General features: G+C 54.5%; 1 protein-coding gene across 1 annotated transcript; it reads left to right on the forward strand.

The window, feature by feature from the left end:
* Positions 1-323: 323 nt before the first annotated feature.
* QC761_107530 (uncharacterized protein) lies at positions 324-24,946 on the forward strand. Its single transcript, XM_062874027.1, has 7 exons — positions 324-2,579; positions 2,678-9,333; positions 9,382-14,205; positions 14,282-14,476; positions 14,532-15,461; positions 15,541-22,712; positions 22,778-24,946. The coding sequence occupies exons 1-7, from the start codon at positions 730-732 to the stop codon at positions 24,320-24,322; spliced, it is 23,172 nt and encodes a 7,723-aa protein (XP_062737131.1). The 5' UTR covers positions 324-729; the 3' UTR covers positions 24,323-24,946.
* The last annotated feature ends 145 nt before the right edge of the window (positions 24,947-25,091 follow it).

A 25,091-nucleotide genomic window follows, 5' to 3' on the forward strand; every position in this document is an offset into this window, starting at 1 on the left:
AAATGAAAATGCTGCCCTGTGAAACCCAACGACGCCTCTCGTTACCTTCCCGTTCCAAAAAATACGGCCGGGTATTCCTGGCTGACTGATCCGGGTTGGTGTTGGTGACTGGTCGTGACCTGCAGGTTGAGTCTGTATCTTGTCCAATCATTGGCCGTGGCGGTCGACGTCGCGGTCCCAGTGTCAGCTGAAGTCGTCGCGAAAGAAAAAGAGGAGGGTGGTCCGTGGGGAAAAAAAGCTAGGGAAGGGTCAGCCGCGGGCGCTTGTTCGATTCTGTCCCCACAAGGCCAAGGGCCAAGCGCTGACAACCTCTCTCGGTTTGCTCCACTTTCTTGGTGAGGGGAGCTTTCAGACCCCGGCCCCAGAGCAGACGAGTTCAGGGTTCAGGCAGTTCCAGAGCTGGGTTAGCTGCGACCCCCAGCCTCTTGATTGATTGATGGTTCGGATGGAACAATCCATCTCAGATCTCCAAACGACAACACACACCTGAACCTCCATCTTCCATCCTATCCTTTCCACAGACTTTCGTTCCTTACTCTTGATCTTTGAAACCCAGTTGTCGCGATACTCGCTGGGTGTTGACGAAACTAATACCAAGGCGCAAATCTGATTTTTTGAAGTCAAGTACCCCTTATCGCGTGAAATAAACACAACAAAAAACAACCCACTTCAATGAATGGAACGTGAAGGAAGTTTGGACGACAGGTTGTTTCTTGAGCTTTCGCCAAAATGATGCGAGAGCCAACGGCCCGTCGCCGGAGCCCAGAGAGCTCCCGGCGGCGACGCGCCGAGCGTCGGCATTCCAGAGAACAGCTCGCTGCTGCCGCCGCTGTCGCCGCCGGCGTCGTCGCTGCCCAGCCCGCCCCCCTACTACCACAACAACTACCACCCGGACCCGAAGTAGGCGACCGCGCAATAATCCCGCCCGTGTCATCATCCCAAACCCACACTCCTACGCAGAACATGACGGGGCTATCTTCGTCCCAGACACAAACTCCCACGCAGCACCAATATCACCGATCTAGGGCCGATTCCACCACATCCGCCTCCTCGTCGACCTCTTCGTCGCTGGTGAATGTCTCCCGTCGAAGCCGATTTGGCATCCGTAACTTCTTTGCCCTGTCATCTGTGAAGAAGGTCAAAAAGCGGCGCTCTTTCAAGAGGAAGAACTATTCGACTTCTTCAGTTGACAGCGATCTTGCCTACGGCAACGGATATGTGTCGCGGTCGTCCATCGAAAGTACCCATCGCCCATCGCCTTCACAGCACCAACAGATCCCGCAATATCCACAGCACCACCAGCCATATACCCCGGGGGCTTTCTCCCATGTAAGCGGCGCATATCCAGCACCACCAGGACCCTACTCCCCTCATCACTATAGCCAACATGGACACCACTCTGGCCAAGGTTACCCTCCTCCTCTCCCGCATCAATATGACCAGCCCCATCCTCAACAAGGTCCCAATGTTGGTCCGGACGGTCCTCCGGTTCTCAAGCGTGTCCAAACCGACGAGGAGATCATCGCCATTGGCAGGAAACTGTCCGACCTCGCCCGTGCTGAGAACCTCCGCGACCTCGAACGCCAGGGCAAATCTCGTCCTTCCCGTATGGTGGCCACCGCGACAGCTGTCTCTGCTTTACACCGTAAAAACTCTGGCGGGACTCGCGGCATCAGCTCCTCTCGGCCAAATAAATCGCAGTCTTTCTCTAGTGATGAAGAATGGGAATCCGCCTCCGACTCCGACTCCGACTCTGATTCTCCCAGCTCTGATTCAGACTCTGGTCTCGCTTACGGCTCCATGCCTCGTTTTTCGGACCCCATCCTTCCTCCGCTGACAGCTTTAGCCGGGACAGCAGGCGTCATGGGCGCAGCGATTGGAGCCGGTAGCCTAGCTCCCACCATCATCTCTGAACGCCCATCCGAAGCCATCCGTCCGCCAGACCGCAAGCCAAGCGCCGTCGATCCAGCAATGTTTGGTCCCGTGAACTCTCTCCGGGGATATGTGAATACTCCTTGCGGTTTTAGGCCTGGGGAGTATGTCTCTCCGGTGCAGTCTCAGTATCAGTCTCCCGCATTGGCGCACAGAGTGACGGCTGAGAACCCGATTCCATTGCCGGGAAGCGCAAGCAATGAAGCTCTGGTGCAAAGGCAGAGACAGCAGCAGCATGGTTTTGATCAGCCTATCACTGCGACCAATCTTGGTACCCCAGTGCAAATTCAAGCCCCGCGACCAAGAATTCCCGTCTCGCCTCAGGTGTTGGAAGAGCGAGGTCATCATAGGGAGCATGAGATTAGCACGGGCAGTCCGAAGAAGCGCAGAGAGAGGGAGCGAGAGAGAGATAAAGAGAGTAGTATCTCAGCAGCTCTTCCGGCTGTCGTGGGTGCTATTGGGGCTGCGGTTGTTGCTGGTGCGGTGTTGAATAATAATAAGGACGAGGGGAGGAGGCCCGACGAGAAACGTGATGAGAGGCCACTACGTGATGATGATTATGATCGGGAGAGACGCCGCCGTTATGATGATGATGCCAGGCGGAGCACCATTGATATTAATGATAAGAGGGATGAGAGATATAATAGGTAAGTTTCTTCTGAAGTTGTTTTGTGTCGTCTGTGTGTTTTACGACTTCAGATGAAATAAGGTTGGGCAGAGTGAGTGGTGGCTGACATGTGCTCAGACGCGATTACGACCGTCCACCCACGTCAGATGCCACTAGATCGGATGAACGGTATCGTGAGCGTGAGCGTGAGCGTGACCGCCATTACGATACGCCGACTGGTCGCGACCGGGATGATGATCGCTATTCTCGACGGGAGCCCGAGAGCAAAGGTGGTATTTCCGAGGTCATCACTCCCGCTGTTATCGGTGCTGTGGCTGGTGCAGTGCTCGCAGCCGGTGCTCGTAGGGATAGCAAGACTTCGCCTGTTCACCGAACCTCACCCAGCCTGGAGCGTGACGATGGATACAAGGAGCGTATGCGGCTCGAGCAGGAAGTCAAGCGGCATCGCGAGGACAGTGAACGTCACGCCCGTGAGGAACAGCGCTTGCGCGATGAATACGAGGTCCGCATGAAGGAGATCCGCGAGAAGGCCGAGGAGGAGGAGCGCCGGGCAAGGGAGGAGAAGAAGAAGCAAGACTGGATCGAGCAGCAGGAGAGGATCGTCCGGGAGCAACGCAAGATTATCTACCAGCAGGAGCGTGTGGCTAATGACGAGCGCGAAAAGGCTGAGCGCGACCGGAGATCCAGAGATGCCAACCAGAAGAGGGAGCGGGAGGAGAAGCGGGCTTTGGAAGCAAGTGGCGGACGTGAGCCAAGTCGTGATAAGGAGCGATCGCGAGATCGGAGAAAGGACGTGATTGTTGTCGTTGAGGGACGTCCTGATGTTGCTGACTCGGTTCCTGCCCCTGCTCCTGCCCCTGCTCCTGCCCCTGCTCGCTCTGAGGTCAACAAAGGGAAGGAGCGCGAGGTTGCTCCTCCACCTTCGGCACCTGCCCTCGATGAGAAAAAGCCACCTGGGGCCGACTCTCTGGCTCCTGCTGTCAAGAAGAAGTCCAAGGAGGAAAGGAGGCAAGCAAGGGAAGAGCTCCGCAAGTTGCTTGCTGAAACTCAGAAACAGATCGAGGCTGAGAAGGAGCGAGCCAGGCGGTTGGCTGAGCTGGAGGCTATTCAGGGTGCCCCTTCTGCCATTACCGTCGAGCCCCCTGCCGAATTATCTCGTGGGGAGCTGTCAGGCAGCAGCAGCAGCCGTGCTCCTGTCGTTGTTGACCCTTTCCAGTTCCAAGTCCCGACCGACGCCTTCCCAACTCCTTCCCATACCCCTCCCACTGATCGACCGTTGACTCCTGCCATTCTCACTGTCGAGCCAGACTGGGATCGCTTGGAGCCCGAGCCAGAAGGGGAGGTGCGGGAGCGTCTCAGCCGCCGTGAGTCGTATGAACTCGAGATTGCCCGAGCTCAGAAGATCGTTGAGGAAACCAACAAGTCGACTATCCCCGCCGATCCTGCCACCATCGCTGCTGCCATTGCCGTCGTCGAGTCTTCCGAGAATGATAGAGAGCGCTCCCGCTCTCGCGCGCCCTCCAGAGGCCGTGACTGTGAGCCTGTCCGGGATCCTGTCCAGGAAGAAGCCAATCGAGTCTATCGCGAACGCAAGATCGCTGAGAGAATCGCAGGAGAGGAGTCCCGTTCTCGCAGCGTTTCGCCTTCGCCTTCCATCATGGACAAATACGAGGATAACGGCGAAGATCCCGTGGTCCGTATCGTCACTCCCCCTGAGATGAAGCGTGCTCCAAAGAAGTCGGTGTTTGACGGCCCCAACGCTGATGTGAGGATTGACAATGTGATTATGCCTCATGACTTGGTCAAGTACCAGGCTCCTCCCGCTATTCCAGGTGTCAACCCGGCCATGATGATGCCGATCTTCAAGTCTAGGGATCCGTCGTGTGAGAGGGAGAGACCGATGCTCATTTTGGTGTTGCCTACTCCTGCAGTATCGCCTAACCCGGAAAAGATGATGCGGTCTGTGAGCTCATCTTCCCAGGCGGCGACTGTGGTTGATGCCGAACCGCCCAAGGACAAGGACGAGCCTGCCACCCCTCCTCGGAGCCCCAAGAAGGAAACAAAAATCATCATGACTCGTCGCGGTGAGGCTGTGGAGGTACCCGAGGATTATGACACTGGTCGCGTGAAAGAGTCCCCCGAGAGCAGAGACGCGTCTCAGGAGAGGAAACCACTGAAGTTCAAGTTCGCGTCTCCGGGCAAGAAGACCAATGCCTGGTCGTCTACGCTAGCGGCTGCTATTGCTGGTGCCACTGCTCTTGCTGCGAAGAGGAAAGAGGAAGCCAAGGCCGCGGAGGCTGCCGCGGAGGCTTCTGGTTCCAGGGCGATCGAGGGCGAGAGTGCTTCGGCAGCTGTTGTTGAAGAGAAGCCAAAGCCGGCCATTGTTACTGCTGAGCCGCCTTCAGAGCCGAGAGAGGTTGTGCCTGAGCGAGAACAAAGAGATACCTCGCCTGGTCCCGCCATCTCTGAGCCCCCGTCTACCCCACCACAACAGAGGAGGTATGTTCCCATTGATCTGGAAGATGAGACGCCCCCACGGGTCGGCCCGAAGCCGACATCATCCAGCTCCAGCTTGAGCCGGATGCCGGGCTCTTTCGAGGAAGATCTTGACTTCAACGCCACCGTGGCTGCTGGACTGCAGGCTTCGGGCTTTGATCCCAACATTGTGATCAAGAACGAAGACTTCCGCCGACGGGACTCGCCTCGCGGCTCAACCCAGCCATTCTATGTACCTCCTTCTGCCGAGACTGTTACTGATCCAAGCGACTCTAGCCGCCCATCACCTTCTGTTGTCACCGCCGCGCCTACAGAGCTTCCTATTGTACCGGCACACGCTGAGCAAGACTTTGATTCTTCCCCCAGGAGGAAGTCCAACTCTTCAGAGGTGTCACGCAGCAGCTCAGGCAGCAAGAAAAGTAACAGGAGAAGCCATATGAGCACCAGAAAAGATTATGTCGACATACCAGAGCACGAAGAGCCACCAGACAGGCCACACGAAGAGGACCTCTCTGGAAAGGTTCCCTCCAAACTATCCAAAGAAGCTTCTTCATTCCAGGTGATCGACCAGCCAAAAGAGGAGTCCTTTCGGGTAGTCGAGCGAGAGTTGAGTTCGACTCCGTCTGATCCTGTTGGCCAGACGAACGACCAAGCCGACGATGCCAAGCACATCACTGGCAACGCTCAGCAAACCGCAGAGAACAGGGACAAGCAGTCTTTTTTAGCTAAAGCCGGCACCAGTGGCGACGGTGCCGGCCTGATGGAAGTCCAGGCCTTTGCAAGCCCGTACTCCCATCTCAACGCCGTCCTGCCCTCTTCCATGATTGAAGAGGTATTCAAAGGATTAGGGGAAGCCAAAGACACCCAAGAGCCCATCTGGCGCCGTGAGCGAAGTATCAGCTACAGCTCCCAGAAGGTCGACCCTGAAGTCCAGGTGCATCGTGAGATTAAGCCAGCGATCGATCCCCAGTTTGGAGACCTGCTTCCTCTGCCTCCTAGTGAGCCAAATTCCCCTGACGATCCCAGCTTTTACGAATTGGACGACTTCTTCCCTTCCTTGCCGGAGAGTCGCCCTAATACTCCGCCTCAAGAGCAACGGACCCGAAGCGCGACTGTCTCATCTCGCCGTCAGGGTCAGGGTCATGTCAGAACTCCCAGTCGAACAGCAGTTCCGTTACCGTTGGTGATGGGCCGGCGATCTGTGCCATCTTCACCTCGGGTTGGAAGATCAAGCCCTGTTCAAGGTGTGGAGCAGCCGTACTCGCCCCCTAAGAGTAGACAGGCTAGACCAACAAGCTGGGATATGGGGAAGGAGTACAAGCCGTTGTGGTTGATTGAGAAGAAAGGCGGAGAGGAGAAGAGGGCGCCGGATGTGGTGGACTACCCCGCGCTGCCGGAGAGTGAGAGTGAGCCGCCTTCGAGTGCACCCGAATCTCCTGGCTTTGATGCTGTAGATCGAGATGAGGATATCGATGCCGGCTACCTTCAGCGGGGCAGTCTTGGTCTTGCAGGTGCTTCCATTGGAGCGTTGGGAGCGCTCGGTGCTGGTAGGATGCTACAGGACCAGCTCAAGATTGACGTGCCACTTGCGAGATCATTCGAACAGCAATCATCTGGGTTCGGATCTGGAGAGACCACGCCCCGTGCTTTCGCGGCTGACGAGTTTGCCCAATCTCCTGAGGCTAGGGGGAATGACATTGAAAGCTTGGAACAGATGTCACCTATTGGATCTGTGCATCTCGAGAGCCAGTCCACCACGGATAAAGAGGATGACGTTCAAGACCTCGAGCAGCTCTCGCCAGTCGTTGTGCCCTTCAAAGCGCCTGCTAGACAGCTAGCCTTTGGTGATGAATTGGAGCTCTTGCCTGCGCTACCCGAGAGTTTGCCAAATTCACCTCTCGAAAAGGGCCCGTCACCATCATCTGCACCTTTGGTCTTTGGAGGACCTTTGGAGGAGTTGCCTTCTTTGCCAGACTCTCCTATCCAACAATTGGCCAAGGAGGAAGCCTCTGCTTCGACCCTCTCAGAAAGCCGTGCTCTCTCGCCGCTTCAGGATGCCTCTACTCTGGATGTGCCGGTTGAGACTTTGGAATTGCCGTCTCTGGAGAGCTCCTATGGGACTTCAATTGACGACAAGAACTCACCTCACACTCGAGAAGATGGAACCGAACTCTTGCTTGCCTCTAGCGGACCTGCGAGCCCGGTACCCAGCACTATGCCACAAACCACAGAGTCGCCAGAGGTTGTTGAGTTGCCCGCTCTCCCTGACAGTGCTCCTGCATCTCCTGTGCAAAACGTTTTGCCTGGCCACTTTGAGGAGATGGAGGAGCTGCCACCACTGCCAGAGAGCCGGGCAGATTCTCCAGTGCATATGGAATTGGCTTCTCCTCCTGTTGCAGTCTTGCCACATGCTGGAGAGTTTGAAGATGCATCTGCGCTGCCAGCTCTTCCGCAGGAGCAGCCTGGTACTCCTGATCATGAGAGGTTTCCGGCTCTTCCCCGAAGCCGCGCCCCCAGTCCTGTTCCGTCAGCCAATTTACCAGCTCTTCCTGCTAGCACTCCTGGCTCTCCAGTCATCGACACGCTGCCGGGTCTCCCCGCAAGCAGATCACCAAGCCCCGTTTCTTCAGGCTTGTCAGTTTCCGATTTACCGCTTCCTGCGGACAATCGTGTTGGTTCACGCAGTTTCTCGGATTTGTCAGTCGTCCCAGAGCGTATGCTTGTTCCTGATGTTTTTGCGGACTTGCCTGCTCTCCCTGATAGCGAACCTGCTACTCCTGTTCATACAAACCTCCCCGTTCTGTCTGAAACCAAACCTCTCAGCCCGATTGTTACAGCCCAGCCCAATACCTCGGAAAGCCAACCTGCCGTTTCGGCCTCGCCAACTCTGCCTGAAAGTCGGTCTGCTACCCCTGTTGTCTCTGATGTTCTAGCTTCTGTAGAAGACGGACCCGGCAGCCCGGTCTTTGAGGATGTCTCAGTCTTCCCAGACAACAAGCCTCTTAGCCCTGTTCTTTCAGCCTTGCCGCCTCTCCCAGACAGCACACCGGAGAGTCCCGTGGTACCGGCTGAAGCTATTGCTGTTGAGGAAGAAGCTGTCGTTGACGATGAAGTCGATCATCTTGACTGCAAATCTGCAGTCGTTGAAAGCGAACCTAGCAGCCCTGTCAGCTTGACCCAGCAAGTGGTTGCATCGAGCAGGTCTCTTGGTCCTGTGTTCCCAGGCTTGTCTGCCCTTCCCAAGAGCCGACCTGCCAATCCTGTTCTCTCGCCACTGCCAGCTCGTCCTGACATCAAACCTGTTGCTCCAGTCCTTTCGGCTACGCCCAATTTTGCGGAAAGCAGACCGGCAAGCCTTGCTCCATCGTTTACGCCGCGTCCCCGCTCTGGTAGTCATTTCTTCACTACTCTCTTCTCCCTGCCCGTTCTATCAGGCGTGCAATCTCTTTCAAAAAGCCGTCCTTCGTCTCCTCTTCAGAAACCAAGCTTGGCTAATGAGACTCTTGAAGAAATCCCCGCACTGCCACTTTCTGAAAGTGGGCCGGTCTCTCCCATCGAAGACTTGTCAAAGTCGCTGGCGGAGGCGCTCGAAAAGGTTTCAGAGTTGCGCTTTGAGGCAGAGAGCCGACCCGAGTCCCCTGTGGAGTTGGCAAAGTCTCCTGTCCAGACCTTTGAAGACGTTTCTCAACTCCCAGCTCTGCCTGACAGTCAGCCCGAATCTCCGCTCGTGTTGGCAGAATCGTCTGCTCGGACCGTCTTCGATGCCTCACCAACTCTCCCGCCCTCTGATAGCCGGGCTATCTCCCTTCATCCAAAGCCTGTAGATTTTTCAGATCTGCCAGCCTTACCTGAAAGTCTGCCTATGTCTCCTGCTCTGGAACATCTGCCAGTGCTCGGCAATTCTCAGCCAGCCACGGAGGACCTTGTTGATCCAAATCCCGCCGTAGTGTCGAAGGAGACTCCAACTCTTCCCGAAAGCCGCCCTCCCTCGCCTATCCACGACGTTGAGCTTCCCACTCTTTCAGAGAGTCGTCCTGATTCGCCAATCGTTGATACATTGCAGCAGCAATCTTCTCCTGTTTTCACGTCTGTTGTCCCACGGGGACTAGAGTCTCTGCCAGCCCTGCCCGAGAGCGAGTTGAATTATCCAATTTTTGAGCCTGTCCTCTCCCAGGGGCACGAGTCTCTGCCCGCTCTTCCTGAGAGTACGCCAATTTCCCCTGTTGTTGAGCCGACTTTGGCTCAAGCGCCAGAAGTACTGCCAGCACTATCCGAGAGTAAGTCAATCCCACCTGCTGCAGAATCTATTCTTAACCCGTAATTAGATGCTCTTCCAGCCTCTTCAGACAGTCTACCGGCCTCTCCTCTGCTTGAGGTTCTCCCTATTTCGGAACTCGACTCTCTACCAGCCTTACCGAAAAGCAAGCCGGGATCCCCTATTGTCGAGTCTGTTACTACTCATGAGCTAGCGTCTCTCCCTGTTGATTCTGGGGACACGTCAACTTCTCCTGCTCCTGAGCCCGTTCGTGCCACAGAACCAGAGAGCTTCTCCACGCTTTCTGAGACGGCATCACCTTCCCCTATTCAGCATCCCATGGTTCGCCAGCTTCCTGATGAGATCCTCAACAATCTACCAGCTCTTCCCGAGAGCCCGCTTGCTTCTCCGGTTGAACGGCCTGTAGAGCTCCAGAGCCTCGAGGCTTTGCCGTTCCCTGAAAGCCAGCCAGCCTCTGCCATCCAAGTGTCTGCCTCCAGCAAACATCACGAGTATAACTTGGATCAGTTGCCTGCTCTTCCCGAGTCTCGTCCGGATTCACCTGTACTCAAGCCCGTTCTGTCTGAGCACCAGGAGATTCTGCCTGCAGTTCCCTTGGGCCTGTCTTCATCACCCGTTCATGTCCCTGTGCCACGCCAGTTCCCTCAAGACGACACAGATGAGCTGCCGGCTCTTCCTGATTCTCAACCTGTCCCACCTGCCCATGCTCCCATCTCACGTCAGTTCCCTGATGAGTTTGCGGACAGTTTGCCTGCTCTATCTAAGACCCAGCCAACGTCATTTGCTCAGGATAGCCTCTCAAGCCAGATTCAAGAGGCGCCTTTGGACACGCTGCCTGCTCTGCCGGAAAGCCAGCCAATGTCTCCTGTTCAAGATGCCTTCCCTGCTTTGCCTGGCAGCCGTTCTCCTTCGCCTTCTCAGCTGGCCCTGCCTCAGTTAGTCGATGCGCGCGATGAACCTTTGGTCGATACGCCTGCCCTTCCCGTCAGACACTCATTTTTTCCGATCGAGGTTTCTGAACCTCGCCAACTTCCCAGCTCGGATTTTGACAGCTTGCCTGCTCTGCCTGAAAGCCAGCCAACCACCCCTGTGGAGGATTCTGGTTCGACTCAGCTTCATGGCCAAGATTTTAGCGACCGTCCAACTTTTCCCGATAGTCTGCCTGTATCGCCTGCTCAGACCTCTGCTCCTCAGCTACCAGCCCAAGATCTGGACAACTTGCCGTCTCTTCCTGAAAGCCGACCAGGCAGTCCTACTGTCCGGTCCATGCCCGCACCTGGTGATGCTCGACCATTGTCTCCTGTTCAAGTCCCTATTGAACAGGTGTTCAATGAAGGCGTTGAGACTCTGTCAGCCCCTCTGGATAGTCGGCCCGTGTCCCCCCTCGAAACTACGGCTGAGGCCGCTGTGGAGATCCCTGTGGAAGCTCCTGTCGAGGCTGCTGCTGATACGTTCTTCGATGCTCTTGAGGCTCCTGATGAAGTTGCTGAGCATGAGCCTCCGGAGGAAGATTTTAAGAACTTGCCAGCTCTTCCCGAAAGTCCGCCAACTTCCCCTGTTCCAGACCTTGCTTCGCCTCAACTGCCTCGCCAAGAATCAGATGACTTGTCAGCTCTTCCCGAAAGCCGATCTGTGCCTCGCAATCAAGACCTTGAGGATTTGCCAGTTCTCTCAGAAAGCCAGCCCATGTCACCGACACAAGCTTCGGCTACAGCTGAGTTGCCCAAAGAAGACTTGGATCAGTTACCAGCTCTTCCTGACAGCCCCTTCTTGTCGTCCGCTGAGGCTGCACAAGTACAACTCGATGCAGTCGAGGTAAACCTGGCCGATCTGCCAGCTCTTCCTCAGAGTCGCGCTTCTTCACCTGTACACAAGCCTGTTCTGCCGCTTATCGTCACGGACTTGGAGAAAGCAGAAACTGTACCGTCGCGCAGATCAACTGGCAGGGAAATCGCGGGGGTGCAAGAGCAAGACTTCGCGACACTTTCTCAAGTCACAGATGGCAACGATGCACAGATTTATGAGCCTCCGTCATCTTATTCCGATGTCAAGACGCCACCGAGCCCCATTACAAGGCGCGCACTTGAGAAGGAGAAGGAACTGGATGATTTCGACAAAGGCAAGTCGGTTTTTGTGGATACTGCCGCTGCTGCCGGCCCTGCCAGCACTCTTGTTGTTGCCAACATGCGCCAGAACGGTTCTCAGCCAGACATCCAACGTCTGGGCTCTGAAATGCAGATTCCTCCCAGCCAAGAGAAGAGCGAGAGTGTCTATTCGTTCAATGAGGATGGAACATCTACCGTCGCTGCGTCTGAAGCACCTACTTACCTTTCTGGGTCAACTTTCTACGAATCTCAGCTGTCTGAGTCGACCAAGAAGAAAGACTCTCCTCGCCAAACTTTCAGTTCGCTTCTTGGGCTCTGGAGCAAGCGTGAAAAGACCCAGCCAGAATTGCCTGCTGTTTCCAAGGTCGTGGCTAAGGTGGTTCCTGCTACAACGCCTGAGGAGGAAATGTCTGAGGATGGTTTGGTTCCCAGTCCGACAAAGAAAGACAAGAAGAAGAAACAGAGGAAGGGTGAAAAGGAGGGGAGTGAGAGTGGGAGTGGATCTCAGCAAGAGCAACAGAGAGGCGAATCGTCCGGCGGTCTCAACATTCTTTCGAGCAACCAGTCGACCAACGACCAGCCCGCATCGTCCATAGTCAATAAACCTGTTGTTTCTCGCTACCTGCCGGACGACGAACCGTCGCCTTCTCCTGACCAACAACATGATGAACCGAGCCATGACGCTGACGTTGCTCCTGAAACCGAGGAATTCCCGGCTCCTGACGAAATACTCCCTGCTGAAGAAGTCCCTGCTACCGAGGAACCACCCACTCCCGGCAAAAAGTCCAAGAAGAAAAAGAAGAAGGCTAAGAAGGCTGCAGCCGAAGCTGCAGATGTGGCTGAAGAGGAGGCTGCTCCCGAGGCTCCACCGCCAGAACAGGACATTGCGGCTGAGAGCGTGGCTTCAGCAGAAACGCAAGCTCCGAGCAGCGGTGAGTTTGATGATTCTGGAAAGAATCAGGGCCCTGGTCCTCAGCCTCCGGTCAGAGATGATGTGGATGATGTTGAACCTGCCGAGAAAGAGGAGCATATTGCAGCTGCACCGTCAAGGTCAGGTTCAATCTCAAGCCCTACCACGCCAACTTTGACCAGAGATATCACGAAGAAGGGCATTCTGTCTATGCTGCCGGCTGTTTCCCCCTTTCGTCCCGGATTTTGGGGCATCAAGAAGCAGGAACCGGCCACGCAGACAATTCTCGAAGAAGGCCCTGAACTCCAAAGTCAGCAAACAGAACAGGGGCTGGGTCTAGGCGAGTCTAGCGACCGTTCCATTGAAGTGGGGCCTGCAGAAGACGTGCATAAGCCTGAAGCCAAGGAGGAATTAGGGTTGAATACGGCTAGCCTTGCGCTAGACACCGCTGTTTCTCTTGTTGAGAGCCCTATTCTTGTCCAAGACGAGGCAAAGATTGAGCATGAGGCAACAAAAGAGTTGTCGGATGAGAGACAAGAACTGGTCGAGGCTGAGGTTGTCGATGTTGATGTTGTTGACAAGGAAGAGAGCAAGGACACCGTGCGGAATGACGAAAAGGAAAGCACGTCGCGTGTTGTTGATGAGCCAGTCGTTGCCCACGAGCCAGTCCAGGATGTCTTAGTACCGGAGATCACAGCAGCAGCGTCTGAAGATGTTGTTCAGGAGGAGGCTGTTGATGAGCCTTTGCCCACTACGGCTTCTGAGAATGTGGAGGTGGTTGAGCCTGCGACAAAGAAGAACAAAAAGAAGAAGAGAAAGAAGAAGGCCGCCGCTACAGCTACTGAGAACCTGGAGACATCTAACGCCACTAATGCTACTGAACAGTCAGTCTCGGAACTGGTCCCAGAGCCATCTGCCTCTTCAGGCCAAGTAGAGGAGGCCCTCACTGAAACTACTCCTGCTGAGGAAGTTGCCCTCGCCGAAGATATCACCGTTCTTTCCGAAGTGACCCCTGCTGCTGAGGCAGTACCTCTCAAGGAGACTGCCGCTGCCCCTGAAGCTGCCCCGGCCCAAGTCAAAGAGCTTCCCGCGTCTACAACAACCAGCAGTAAGAAGTCCAAAAAGAAAAAGAAGAAAAAGAACGCTTCCCAATCGACTGAAAATCTAACTACAGTCCTCATTGCCGAAGAGCCACCCGTCCCGGATACCACTGTTCAGCACCCGTCCACGGACCCGGAGCCCGAGACCAAGCAAATCCCTGAGGATGCTGCCGCCATTTCGATTTCTGCGGACGACGAGCTGCAAAAGGACGCAGACGATTCTCTCATAGACAAACAGGAGCCCAAGAGCATGGAGCAGCCCCTCGAGGAGCACAATATTCCCGGACAGGTCAGTCGAGACTCAAGCGAGCAACCCAACATTAGCCATGGCAGCGACAGTACAACACCAAGAGGTGAGGACGACAATAAACCACACCAGACCGAGGCCCATCCCGTTTCTGAGGTTTTTTCATCATCGTTTTCACCAGCACAGTTGCCAGAAAAGAGCGTCCAGAACAACCAGGAGACGGTGGAATCTGCACTCAATGAGATCTCCAGCGATCGACAAGATGGTGTTCCTGTTACTATTCCCCATGATTTACTACTCCTTGACAATAATGATGCTGCTGTACAAGACGTCTCCAAGGAAGAACCAGGCTTTGACACGATTTCTTTGCAACAGGAACAGGACCTCCCCACCGCGTCACCGTTGAGAACCGAAGCCACTCCGGAGCTGGAGCCGGTCATTAAGGAGGAGACTGACACTGGTGATGGCCTCGCCGAGACAAAGTCAACAAATGACGTCAAGTCCGGCATCGGTAAGCTCTATATTGCCCCGTCAGACCACAAACACACCATGATGCATCAGATGAACTAATCATTTTTCATATTCAGTCGAACGAGGTTTCACCGCCCCGCTCGTGGCTGCAGACAGTACCATTGAGGCCTTGACAGGTGGTGCATCTGGAAGGACTGCCGTTACCCAGTCAGAACCAATCGCTATTGAGGAGGCTGCAGCACTTGTACCGCTGCCGGAAGAGGTTGAATCTGATTTTCCCACTGATACTACAAGGGCAGAAGAGGAGAAGAGTAAGGAACACTAGAATTGAATACAAGAACATCATTTAGACTGACATTGACCCAGCACCGCCAATTGATGAAGACAAGGCCGCCTCATCCGTCGCCCAAGGCGAGGTTCAACAACGGCCTGAAGAAGGTCGGGCTGAAACACCTGCAGTACCTGCAGCAACTCCCCTGCAAGAACAACAACAATTGGGTGACATCGCTGTACCTCCCCCACAACAACCGCATTTGCAGCAACAAGAGAACTCGTTTCAGGCACTACAGCCAATCCCAACAGCGGCCTCCCCCATTGATGCTACACAACTGCATGAATTGAGGCTCGCCTCTTCCCCAATGGGTGCCAGGCCTCGCTCGGTCAGCTTCGCCCTGGAAGCGATCAGCCCTGGCGCCTATACCCCCACGAGCAGCGGTGCCATGTCTCCTGTAACGGAGCACGAGTCGGAGGATGCATCTGGTCCTTCGTCACGTTACACTCTCCGGAGCAAGAAGAGAGAGAAGCGGAAGAAGTCTACTGCCCTGAAAGCTGTTGCTAGCCCTACGGATGAGGAACATGGATGGCTCAAAACAAACAAGCCAGCCTCGTTGGGGTTGGTTGACTCTCCTAAGCAACAGGCGTCTCCTTCCCAGGAGAGCTTTGATCATCAGCTTGGCACGGTAGCGGAGGAGACTACTTCTGCTATTGAAAATGATGCTGATAGCATTAGCGATGCAAGGTCGGTGCTGTCGTTGGCTTTGGGAAAGAGGGCGGAGACGCCGTCGGAGTTTGGGGGAAGTATGGCTGATTCGGAGGGGACTGTTGGTGAGAAAAATGAGGAAGCTGGGCCTTCAGTGATGAATGGACTTTTGCTTGCGACAAGGTTGAAGAGGGTGGCGGGACGGTTCAGGGAGAGGAGGGAGAAGGCGGCAGCGAAGAAGAAGAGCGGGATTGCTTGGCCTAGCAGTGAGCAGGAGGAGAAGCAGAATGTGGAAGAGGAGGTTGGGAAGGAAGATGGTGAGAATCCCTTTTCTTTTGTATTATCGGATGAGAGTTGAAAATATAAGAGAAGGGATTGAGACTAATACATGTGTAGAAGTGATGGTTGAGGTAGCTGCACCTGACAGTCGATCTTGGGAAGTAAAGGAAAATGTTGAAGAACAAGCAGTTGCGACCGATGCCCCTTACCAGCAGGCAGAGCAGACTACTCAGGAAAAGGGAGTTGCTCTTGGAACCCCTCTATCTCAGCTCACGGAGCAGCTTGCGCAAAAACAAGCTTCGGAACAACAGGAGGCAGTGGAGCAGGAAACGACCACTGCTGTTGTTCCTAGGGACCTTTCGCCCATTCCTGAGGAGAGCGCTTCTGAGCCTGAGACTGTCGCTGCTGAGGAGTCTGCTGTTCAAGACTCGATTCCTGTGGCAGATACCACCCTTACTGCCGAGTTTACAACTGCGGAGGAGGTTTCTGCTCTCCCGGAGCAAGTTTCAAACGAGGAATCCGCTGTCGAGCCTACAAAGACAAGGGAGCTCGAGGTTGCTCCCGAGCAAATACTTCCCATCGCAGAGCCTGTCAGCGCTTCAGACGAGGCTGCGGTTGAACAATCCCCTCTTGTTTTGGGGGCTATTCAAGAGGAGCAGATCGAGGAAGAGGAGTCTGTGACTGTTCTTGAGCCAACTGCTGAGCCTGTTGCCGAAGAGGCCCAGGTTGAGGTTGTTGAAGAGATTGCTCCGGTCGACAAAGCTCCTGCCGAAGAACCCGCTGTGGCCGAGGCTGAACACCGCGCAACGGAAGATCCCGCCACTGCTATTGTTGAGCCTTTGCTCGAGACCGCTGTTGCTACTCCAGAGAGTCTTGTTGAACCTGAAGTCCCTGTTCGGGTTGAACTGCCAGTTGCCGATATTGGAGAGCCAGCTCCCTCTTTTGAAAAGCCATCGACTGTTCCAGAGGAGATCATCGCTCCTTCGGTTGAAGGGGTCACTCCAGCTGTCGAAGTCAACATTCCTGCGCTTGAACAGAGCATCATAAAGCTTGATGACAGCACTCCTGAAACTCAGGACCAAGAATCAGTCGTTGGCCGCAATATCTCTTTGAATGCAGAGCCACAGCTTGAGCCCGAGGTCGTTCCACTTACGCAAGAGGCAGAGTTGTCAATAAATGAGCCTGAGCTCACTCCTGCCATCCAGATCGTTCCCGAAGCCCAGCTAGAACCCGCCAGCGCCGAGGTTGTGGAAGATGTCCCAGAGCAATCTCCCGCCGCTATCAAGCTCGAAGCTGAAGTCGGCTCTGCCGTTACCGAACATGAGCAGCTCCAACACCGTACAGATGAGCTGACGCAGGCGATGTTAATTCCGTTGCCAGTAGAGGTCGAGGACAGTTCAGATCTTGTTCCAGTTGCTGAGTTTGAGCAACGACAGCCTGAGCTCGATGAATTTGCGGAGGCTATCTCAATCCCATTGCCAGAAGACCTCGAGTCAATCTCTGAACCTACTCTAGTTGCTGAAGTTGAGCAACCGCGACTTCAACAAGATGAATTGGCGGAGGCTTTGACAACTCCGTTGCCAGATGAGGCTGAAGAGATCTTTGATCTTATTCCAGTTGCTGAAATCGAGCAAGCGCAAGTTCGACTGGATATATGGGTGGAGGCTTTGACTGTTCCACTGCCTGAAGACTCCGAGTCAAAGGTTGAGGTTGAGGCTGATACTCCCCCAGTGATGGCTTCTGATGACGTTCGGGCTGTTGCTGTCATTGAGAAGACTGCCCCGGCCGCGGTTGAAGAGCTAATCCCCACTGTCGATGAGTCAGCTCCTGTTGTTGAAGAGCCAATTTTTATCAGCGAGTCTGAGCAAGCTGTTGATGTCACGCCCACTCCTGCTGAAACGTCTATTGAGGAAAAATCTCCCCTGCCGGAGAAGTCTGTCTCGGTCGCTGAAGACATTGCGCCCGCTTCGGAAGAGCCAATCAATCTTCTTACTGCCGATGAAGAGTCTGCTCCAAAGCCAGACTTTGATAGGGAGCTCGCCTTCGCCGCTGAGATTGCTCTTCCAGAGGCCACAGCTGACGAGATTGAACTGCCTGCTACACCACCCGGACAACTCTTAGTCAACCAGGATCTCGTTTGGGCAACTGAGACCCCTCTGCCTGAAGACACAGCTGATGAAGTCGAACTGCCTGCTATCCCCGTGGAAGAGCTCTCGGGGGGTCAAGGTTTCGCTTTGGCAGCGGCAACCCCTCTTCCAGGTGTCACCGAGGATGAACTGGACCTGGTGCCTACACCAACTAAAGAGTGCTCTGTGAATCAGGATCTCGCTTTAGCAACTGAAACTCCCTTTCCAGAAGTCACAGAGGATGAACTCGAACCGGTTTCTGTGCCAGCAGTTGACTCAGTCCCAGTGCACGAAGAGATTTATACTTCGCGCGAGGTTCTTGCACCAGAGACTGAGGAGATCGCTCTTTCTACTGTTGAAGAGCTGATCTCCACTGTTGTCGAAGATGCTGCTCCTGCTACTATCGAGGAGTCAGTGACAGTCTTGGCTGAAGAGTCTCGGTCTGAGGTTCAGCCTGTGGTCACTGTCGAGACAGTTGAAGGGCCTTTGGAAGTTTCTGAGATGCCCGTCGTTGAGGAGCCGGTCGTTCAAGGGCTTGTCCTTGAGAAGGTTATCGTCGAAGAGGTTGTTGAGGAAGGACCTGCAGCTACTGAGAAGCCTGTTGCTATGGCTGAAGAGTCTGCGGCTACCGTTGATGAGCCTGCTGTTGTCGTCAACGAGATGCCAGTCCCTGAGGAGGCTGTCGCTACTGTCGAAGAACCCAAAGTTAACACCCAGGAACCCGCCATTGCCGAAGAACCCGCCGTTTCGAGAGAAGTTCCGGATTCTGAACAGGTTTTGATCCCCGAAGCCACCAACATTGACGAAGAGGTTCTCGTTCCCAAGGAAGAAGTCCTGGTGGAATCGCCAAGTCTCCCTGTCGTCGCGACAGCTCCTGAGGAACCTGCTTCAACTCCAGCCCCTGTGATCGAAAAGACATTCGAGTTGACAGCCAAGAAGAAGAAGGGTAAGAATAAGAAGAAGAAGAAGGCCGCAGAGAATGAAGCTGAGATTCTGGGTGTTGCATCTTCAGCTAGCATCGAGGAGTCGACGCCAACAATACCGGATCTGACTGCCGAGCCGACAATCGAGGAGCCGACAATCGAGGAAACCATGATCGAAGAATCAACACCCGAAGAACCGACAATCGAGGGGCCCTCTGTTACAACGCATGAGTCCGTTGAGCCCGTCATTGCCACTCCAGCGGTTGAAGAGGCCATCGTTCTAGAATCTCAACAGTCTACGGCACGCGGACTACCATTGCTCGAATATGTCCCTGAGCCTATCGAGCCATCGGTTCCAGCAATCCAAGAGGTAACGAAGCCATCCAAAAAGTCCAGGAAGAAGAAAAAGAAGGGTTCCAAAGCCGGTAGTTCCGAGCCTACTTCTACCATTGCAACGCCTTCCCAGGAATTCAGCAATCCTCTTGAGCCCACAGTCGAAGAGCCCTTTCTTATGCCCAAGTCACAGGATGAACCCACCGAACCAATGACTGTCAATGAGCCAAAGTCTTTTTTATCGGAGGCAACGGCCGTACCGCTTCCGGAGTCCGACACAGAGGATGAGCCAATCCCCGCTCCTGAGCCAGAGGTCACCAAGCCTTCTCCAGTGATCGAGTTCGATGCTTCTGACGCTGCTCTGTCGGAGCTTCCGAAGGCTCTCGATGTCGAAGGTGAGCCTGCGACCTTGACAGTCCAGCAACCCAAGGCTTTCGAGGCAGTTGGTATTCCCGAGGAGACCACGCCCATTGTTAAAGAACCAGCCTCAGAAGCACTTGTTCCAGAGCCATCAACAGACAAGCATTCAGTGGGCGCTGTTGAAATTGAGCCTGCGCAAGAGGTGATTCGACAAGAATCCAAAGCTGAACAACTCCCTGTTGCTGCTTCGCAGCCTGAGGTGATTGACGGGCCAGTTTTGGAGAAGCAAACCATTGAGGCAAACACTCTTGTTGTCGACCCCGTTCAAGAGCCGAGTCGAGATCGCTCTTTGGAAATTTCAAAAAACACTCCTTCTTCACCCACACTCGACCTGGAAGTTGATATGCAGATGGAAACTTTGCCTGACGTTGAACCACCTACCGTCGCCGCTTCTCCGGCCGAGTCTATCGAGCTGGTTTCGCTTGCCCCTGAGGAGCTTGTTCAAGAGCCCAGTCAAGACCATTCTTTGGACATTTCTCAGACTTCTGAAATCGAGAATGCCCCCTTTGCTGTTCCTCAACTTGATACTGCTGAGGAGCAAGCCAGTCCTGTCGTCAAAGAGATCGTCAATTTGCCAACTCAGCTTGGGGGTGCGATATCTTCTCGCAGCATTCCACAGACCGAGCAAGAGGTCGAGGTTCCTGCCGTGGCTGAGCCTACTCTTATCGAGGATCCTCTTGAGACATCTGACAAGGCCGAGATCGCCCCTTCCATCGACTCTCCCGTCTCGATTGAGGAGCAGTCTATTCCGCCTGAGACAACTGAGCGCAGCGTTGCTCTTTCAGAAGAAGCGATCACCGAATTCAGGCAAATTTCAGCCGAGCAGCAAGATGAAGTCTTCGTGCTTCCTGTCGTTGAGTCCAGGAAGCAAAAGAGAAAGAAGAATAAGAAGAAGGGCAAGAAAATCGAGGTTGAGAATCAGCCTGAGTCTTCTTCTGAGGTCACGCCTGCTCCTGGGCCCTCTTCTGGGACTACACTGGAGCCTGCTCTAGAGCCTACTTCTGATCTTGTCATTGCTCCAGCTGCGGAGTCCACCCCTGAGATTTCTGTTCAGCTTGTCAAGGACCCTTTCGACGACCCTGTCCAAGAGCCTACCACAGCCCTTGGGGTCGCTCCTGTCCACTCGACTAGAGAAGCTGAAGTCGCTGAAAAGCCAATCGATCGCCAGCTTCCTGTTGAAGAGCCACTTATTCAGCAACCCGAGTCTAAAGTTGGAGACTTTGCTGATGAAGAATTCTTCCCCTTGCCAACAAAAAAGTCAAAGAAGAACAAGAAGGGAAAGAATGTCCCCGCGGTGATCGACGATCATGACGGCGGCTCTGGTGTCACTACGCCGCTGATCATCGAGGAGCAGAAGCATGCACTTTTTGCTGCTCCTGAAGCTCACACTCCTCTAGTTGAAAAGGCGTCAAATGGTTCTCCAGATGAGGCAATTCTTGTGGAGGAACGCGGCTCTGCGGTGGGTGATGCTTCGATTGAGGAATCTCCGGTTCCTGAAGAGACGCCAGTCACCGAGACACCTACCGTGGAAGTTTCGGTTGTTGAGACTTCTGACGAGGAGACACCCTCTGTCGAAGACGCGCCAATCGTTGAAATTGAAATTCTAGACGCCGAGACGGCTCCTGTGGTGGAGGTGGACGTTGTCGAGGAGACTCCCACTGTGGAGCAGGAGCCTGTGTATACAGAGGTTCAAGAGCCTGTTGTTATCAACATGGAGGAAGAGCCCATCACCATCGCTTTGCCCAAGCCTATCAGCAGACAACAGACACCCGACATGCTCACTCGCGAGGCTGAGGTGACGCCTCTTCCTCCCAGCAGACCACAGACTCCCGTTCTTGAGAAGGTGGCTGTTCCTTTGCCCTCAACTCCCGCCAGTCAACAACAGGCTGGCAATCATACCGTTGTAACTTCCGCGCCTGTCACTGGAGACTTGGGCTTGCTTCCTGAGATCTCTTTACTTCCGCCAATTAGCCTTGAGAGAACACCCCCGTGGAGTGTCAAAGAGCAAGTCGATCTCACTCCCGCTCAAGAAAGCAGCCACATTTCGCATGATCAACCGTTCGAGTACGAAGGACGGCGCAAAAAGGTCAAGACAGTGGAGGCAGAGCAAGTTGAACTTGATGAGCCTTCTGTGCTCGCCGGTGCTGAGGTTGATGAAAGCTCTAACAAGGGGAAGAACAAGGAGGAGGCTGTTGTTGCGGCGACCGCACTTGCAGGTGGCGTTTCGTTGTTCGACAAGTTAAAGGAGAAGGAGAAAGAGGAGTGGAGAGTGATGGGGGATGCAAATATCAGTGTGTTGACTTCAGGTTGGGACGATATGGGGTCTGTGCTGGGTGGTGCACCGGTTTATGAGGAGTATGACGAGAAGGGAAAGAAAGTGGTTGGGAGCTTGTATGATGAGGAAGATGAAGATAAAGTGGAAAAGAAGGCAAGGAGATCATGGAAGACTGAGGCTGGACTGGGGAGGATGGATTCAGAGACGATTCCCAGGTCAGTTAGGGAGTTGTCCAAGGCGAAGACAGAGGATACATCAGAGAGGGGGAGGAAGATGGAACGTGAGAAGAGCTCGCCGTCGCCAGAGCCTGTGCAACGGTCGTTCTCTTTCCCGGACGATATTACTGATGAGGAGGCATTCGAGACACGCGATACCACGGGTGATGAGAAGAAGGAGCATGTCCGGGAGATGGTTCCTGTGGCAGACCAGCCTGTCCGGCTTCCACGCATGTCTAGCTTTGGGGACTTTATGCGATCTCATGCTAGTCTGCCGCCGGTTCAAGAGGAGCTCTCGGAGGAGGATGAGCCCAAGAAGCAAAAGACGCCTGTCCGGCTCAACACACCGGCACATCATGCTTTACGAGACAGCGGTCTTGGAGAAGAGTCTCCCCGTGTTTCTCGAGGTCTCCAGCCTGGTGAGACGGAGCATCTCCGTGACAGCGGTGTTCACCTCACACCACGCAACAGCACCGAGGTGGAACGCCAACAAAAGAGACGCTCACCACTGGGCGGAAGTGTTCGCCTGTTGGAGCCTTCACCGCCCCCTCACACGCCTGAGCCAGAAAAATCAGCGGTTGCATCGGCTGTTCCCAGCAGCAGTAGCGCCAAGCGGATTGGGCCCAACACCAGCATTCAACGCCTCCGCACGCCTGAGCCGTTGCGGCCTGACAGCCCAGGCAGTGTCGGGAGCATCCGGTCGCACAACACTGCAACCCCCCCGCTCCGACGAATGGACAAGCGAACCAGTGGGAACTTGCGGTCAGGCACGTCTAGCCAAACAGAGCTAGCCGCCAAGGCCCGCGAGCAGGGACACGGCCAAAATTCATCCTCAACCGACCTTTCCCCAGCCATCGCTATCACTGGAGCTGCCGCACTGGGAGCCCTGGCCGCTGCTACCACCACCACTACCACCTCAACAGGCTCAACGTCCACATCTCCGCCCATTGCGAATGAAGGTCGCACCCGTGCCGCCAAGGACATGTCTGATGTCTTTGTGAGTTTTATCCCCTGTCACTATTTTCATTATTCACTCTGCTAATCATGTTGTCCCGTCGACAGGAGGCTTATGGAGAGGGCCGAATTGGCTCTCCACGCTCACCGACCCGTCCGCACAGCATGCGTCGCCGCCAAAGCTTGCAAGTAATTGAGCTCGAGGCCCGCGTCGAACAGCTTATACATGAAAACCAGCAGCTGGCAAACAGCCGCGCCCAAGCCGAATCCCAGCTGGCCCGCGGGAGCCTCTCCTCCGACAGCGACCGCGAATATGAAATCGAGCAGCTCAAGCGCGCCCTCAACGAAGCCAATGGCGTTATCGAGCGATTAAAACAAACCAATGAGGGCCTGCGCAACTCTACCTCTGCCATCGCCGTCCAGCACCACGAGGAGGTTCGTCGCTACGAAGCCCAACAAGCTCAGGCCGCCAAAGAACTTCAGAAACAAGCGCGATCTGCCAAGGAAAAAGATGCCGAGATCGCCCATCTCCGCACCCAACTAGAGGCCTCGACCGAGGAAATCAAGAGGCTCCAGCAGCAGATTCTCGAGCAGAGCAGAGCCAGCGTCGACTCTGACTTCCTCGACGTCCGTGACATTGACTACTTTGACCATCGCTGCCAGCAGTTGTGCGCCCATGTCTCGCAATGGGTGCTCCGCTTCTCCAAGTTCAGCGACATGCGCGCATGTCGCTTGACGAATGAACTCAGCGATGAGAAGCTGATTGACCGTCTCGACAATGCCGTCCTTGACGGCTCCAATGTCGACACTTACCTCAATGACCGCGTCCGCCGTCGTGACATTTTCATGAGCATGACCATGACCATGATCTGGGAATTTGTCTTCACGCGGTATCTCTTTGGCATGGACCGTGAGCAACGCCAAAAGCTCAAGCACCTTGAGAAGCAGCTCATCGACGTCGGACCTCCCCACGCTGTCCGACAGTGGCGTGCCGTGACATTAACGCTCTTGTCACGCCGTCCAGGTTTCAAGAGGCAGCGGGATCAGGACACAGAGGCGGTTGTCCAAGCCATCTTGGACACTCTCGCCAAAATACTCCCTCCCCCTTCCAACCTGGAGGACCAAATCCAAGCCCAACTTCGCCGGGTAGTCCGTGAGGCGGTCGGGCTAGCAATAGAGATGCGCTGCCAAAGAGCAGAATACATCATGCTCCCTCCTCTCCAGCCCGAGTACGACGACGCCGGCGAACTCGTCGAAGACGTCAAGTTCAACGCCGCCCTCATGAACGACGGGGGACAGTCCAATCTCACCAATGAGGAGCTCGAATCGACGGCTGCCACCGTCCGGGTGGTGCTGTTCCCGTTGGTGCTGAGAAAGGGGGATGACGAAGGGAGGGGGGATGACGAGATTGTTGTTACACCTGCGCAGGTTCTGGTTGCGAGGTCGGCGTATGCCTCGCCTGCCACGCCTACGCAGAGCATAAGGGGGAAGAATGTGAGGTTGTTGACTCCGATTAGTGATGCTGGTGGGGGGGCGAGCGTTGGGGGACGGAGCCCGAAGCAGGAGAGAGGGGTTATGGGGCCGCCGCCGCAGCCGGGGTTGAGGGGGCAGGGGAGTGATGTTAGTATGGGGGATCATGGGGGGTACATTTAGGGAATGAAAGAAGGGTGGAAATGATTTTGGGCGTTTAAGGTTGGGAATTTGGGATATAAAGGGGGTATGAAATGATAGGGTGAATAGTTATGGGACGGGTGGGATATAATGTGTTGGGTATTCTTTTGTTATGTTTGGAGGGGGTGGGGGTGGAAAAAGACTATTTTAATATTCCTGGAGATGGATGTATTTTTTGGAAGGGGGGCATTTTATCTTGTCGGATCGTTTTGAGTTGTTGTTGTTACATACCCTGCTCTTGCTGCTGTTATCGTTTTTTTGAAATTTTCTCTCCTCTTGAAAGTTTTGAACCTGTTTTGAAAGATAAAATGCGTTTTTGCTATCAATACTTTGGAGTGTCGTTGCTGTGTTTTGGTGGGAGGTGGTGTTGTTGCTGATTGTTTGGCAAAGATGAAGTTGAAGTTTTACATCTCTTGCTTTGTTGGCTTGGCCGTTGCGATAGAGAGAAATTTGGGCAGGTGGCTGGCTGGCTATCATGGAAAAGAATGGATGATGATGATGATGTTACGAACTTTCTACCAATTATTTGATGACAACTCACTCTGCTTCTTTCTGCACGTCAGTTTAGATATCATGATGCAAATGGGATTTGGAAGCGAAATGTGACTTGCTCTTTTCTCAACTCTGTTTGACCTTTTGCTTGATGTGTTCTGTTGTGATCCATGCCGGGTAGTGCTGGTGGTATCTTATACATTGATATCTTCATCAGTCCGGGCAGACAATCCTTTAAAGAAACGTAGGTATCTGTTGG

Source organism: Podospora bellae-mahoneyi (assembly GCF_035222275.1).
Source record: "Podospora bellae-mahoneyi strain CBS 112042 chromosome 1 map unlocalized CBS112042p_1, whole genome shotgun sequence".
NCBI lineage: Eukaryota > Fungi > Ascomycota > Sordariomycetes > Sordariales > Podosporaceae > Podospora > Podospora bellae-mahoneyi.

Excerpts from the sequence above, each read along its gene's own strand:
- QC761_107530 (XM_062874027.1), top strand. The coding sequence starts at position 730 with ATGATGCGAGAGCCAACGGCCCGTCGCCGGAGCCCAGAGAGCTCCCGG. Across the intron at positions 14,477-14,531 it reads AAGGGCAGAAGAGGAGAAGA|CACCGCCAATTGATGAAGAC; the intron begins GTAAGGAACACT and ends ACATTGACCCAG. Across the intron at positions 22,713-22,777 it reads AGGACATGTCTGATGTCTTT|GAGGCTTATGGAGAGGGCCG; the intron begins GTGAGTTTTATC and ends TCCCGTCGACAG.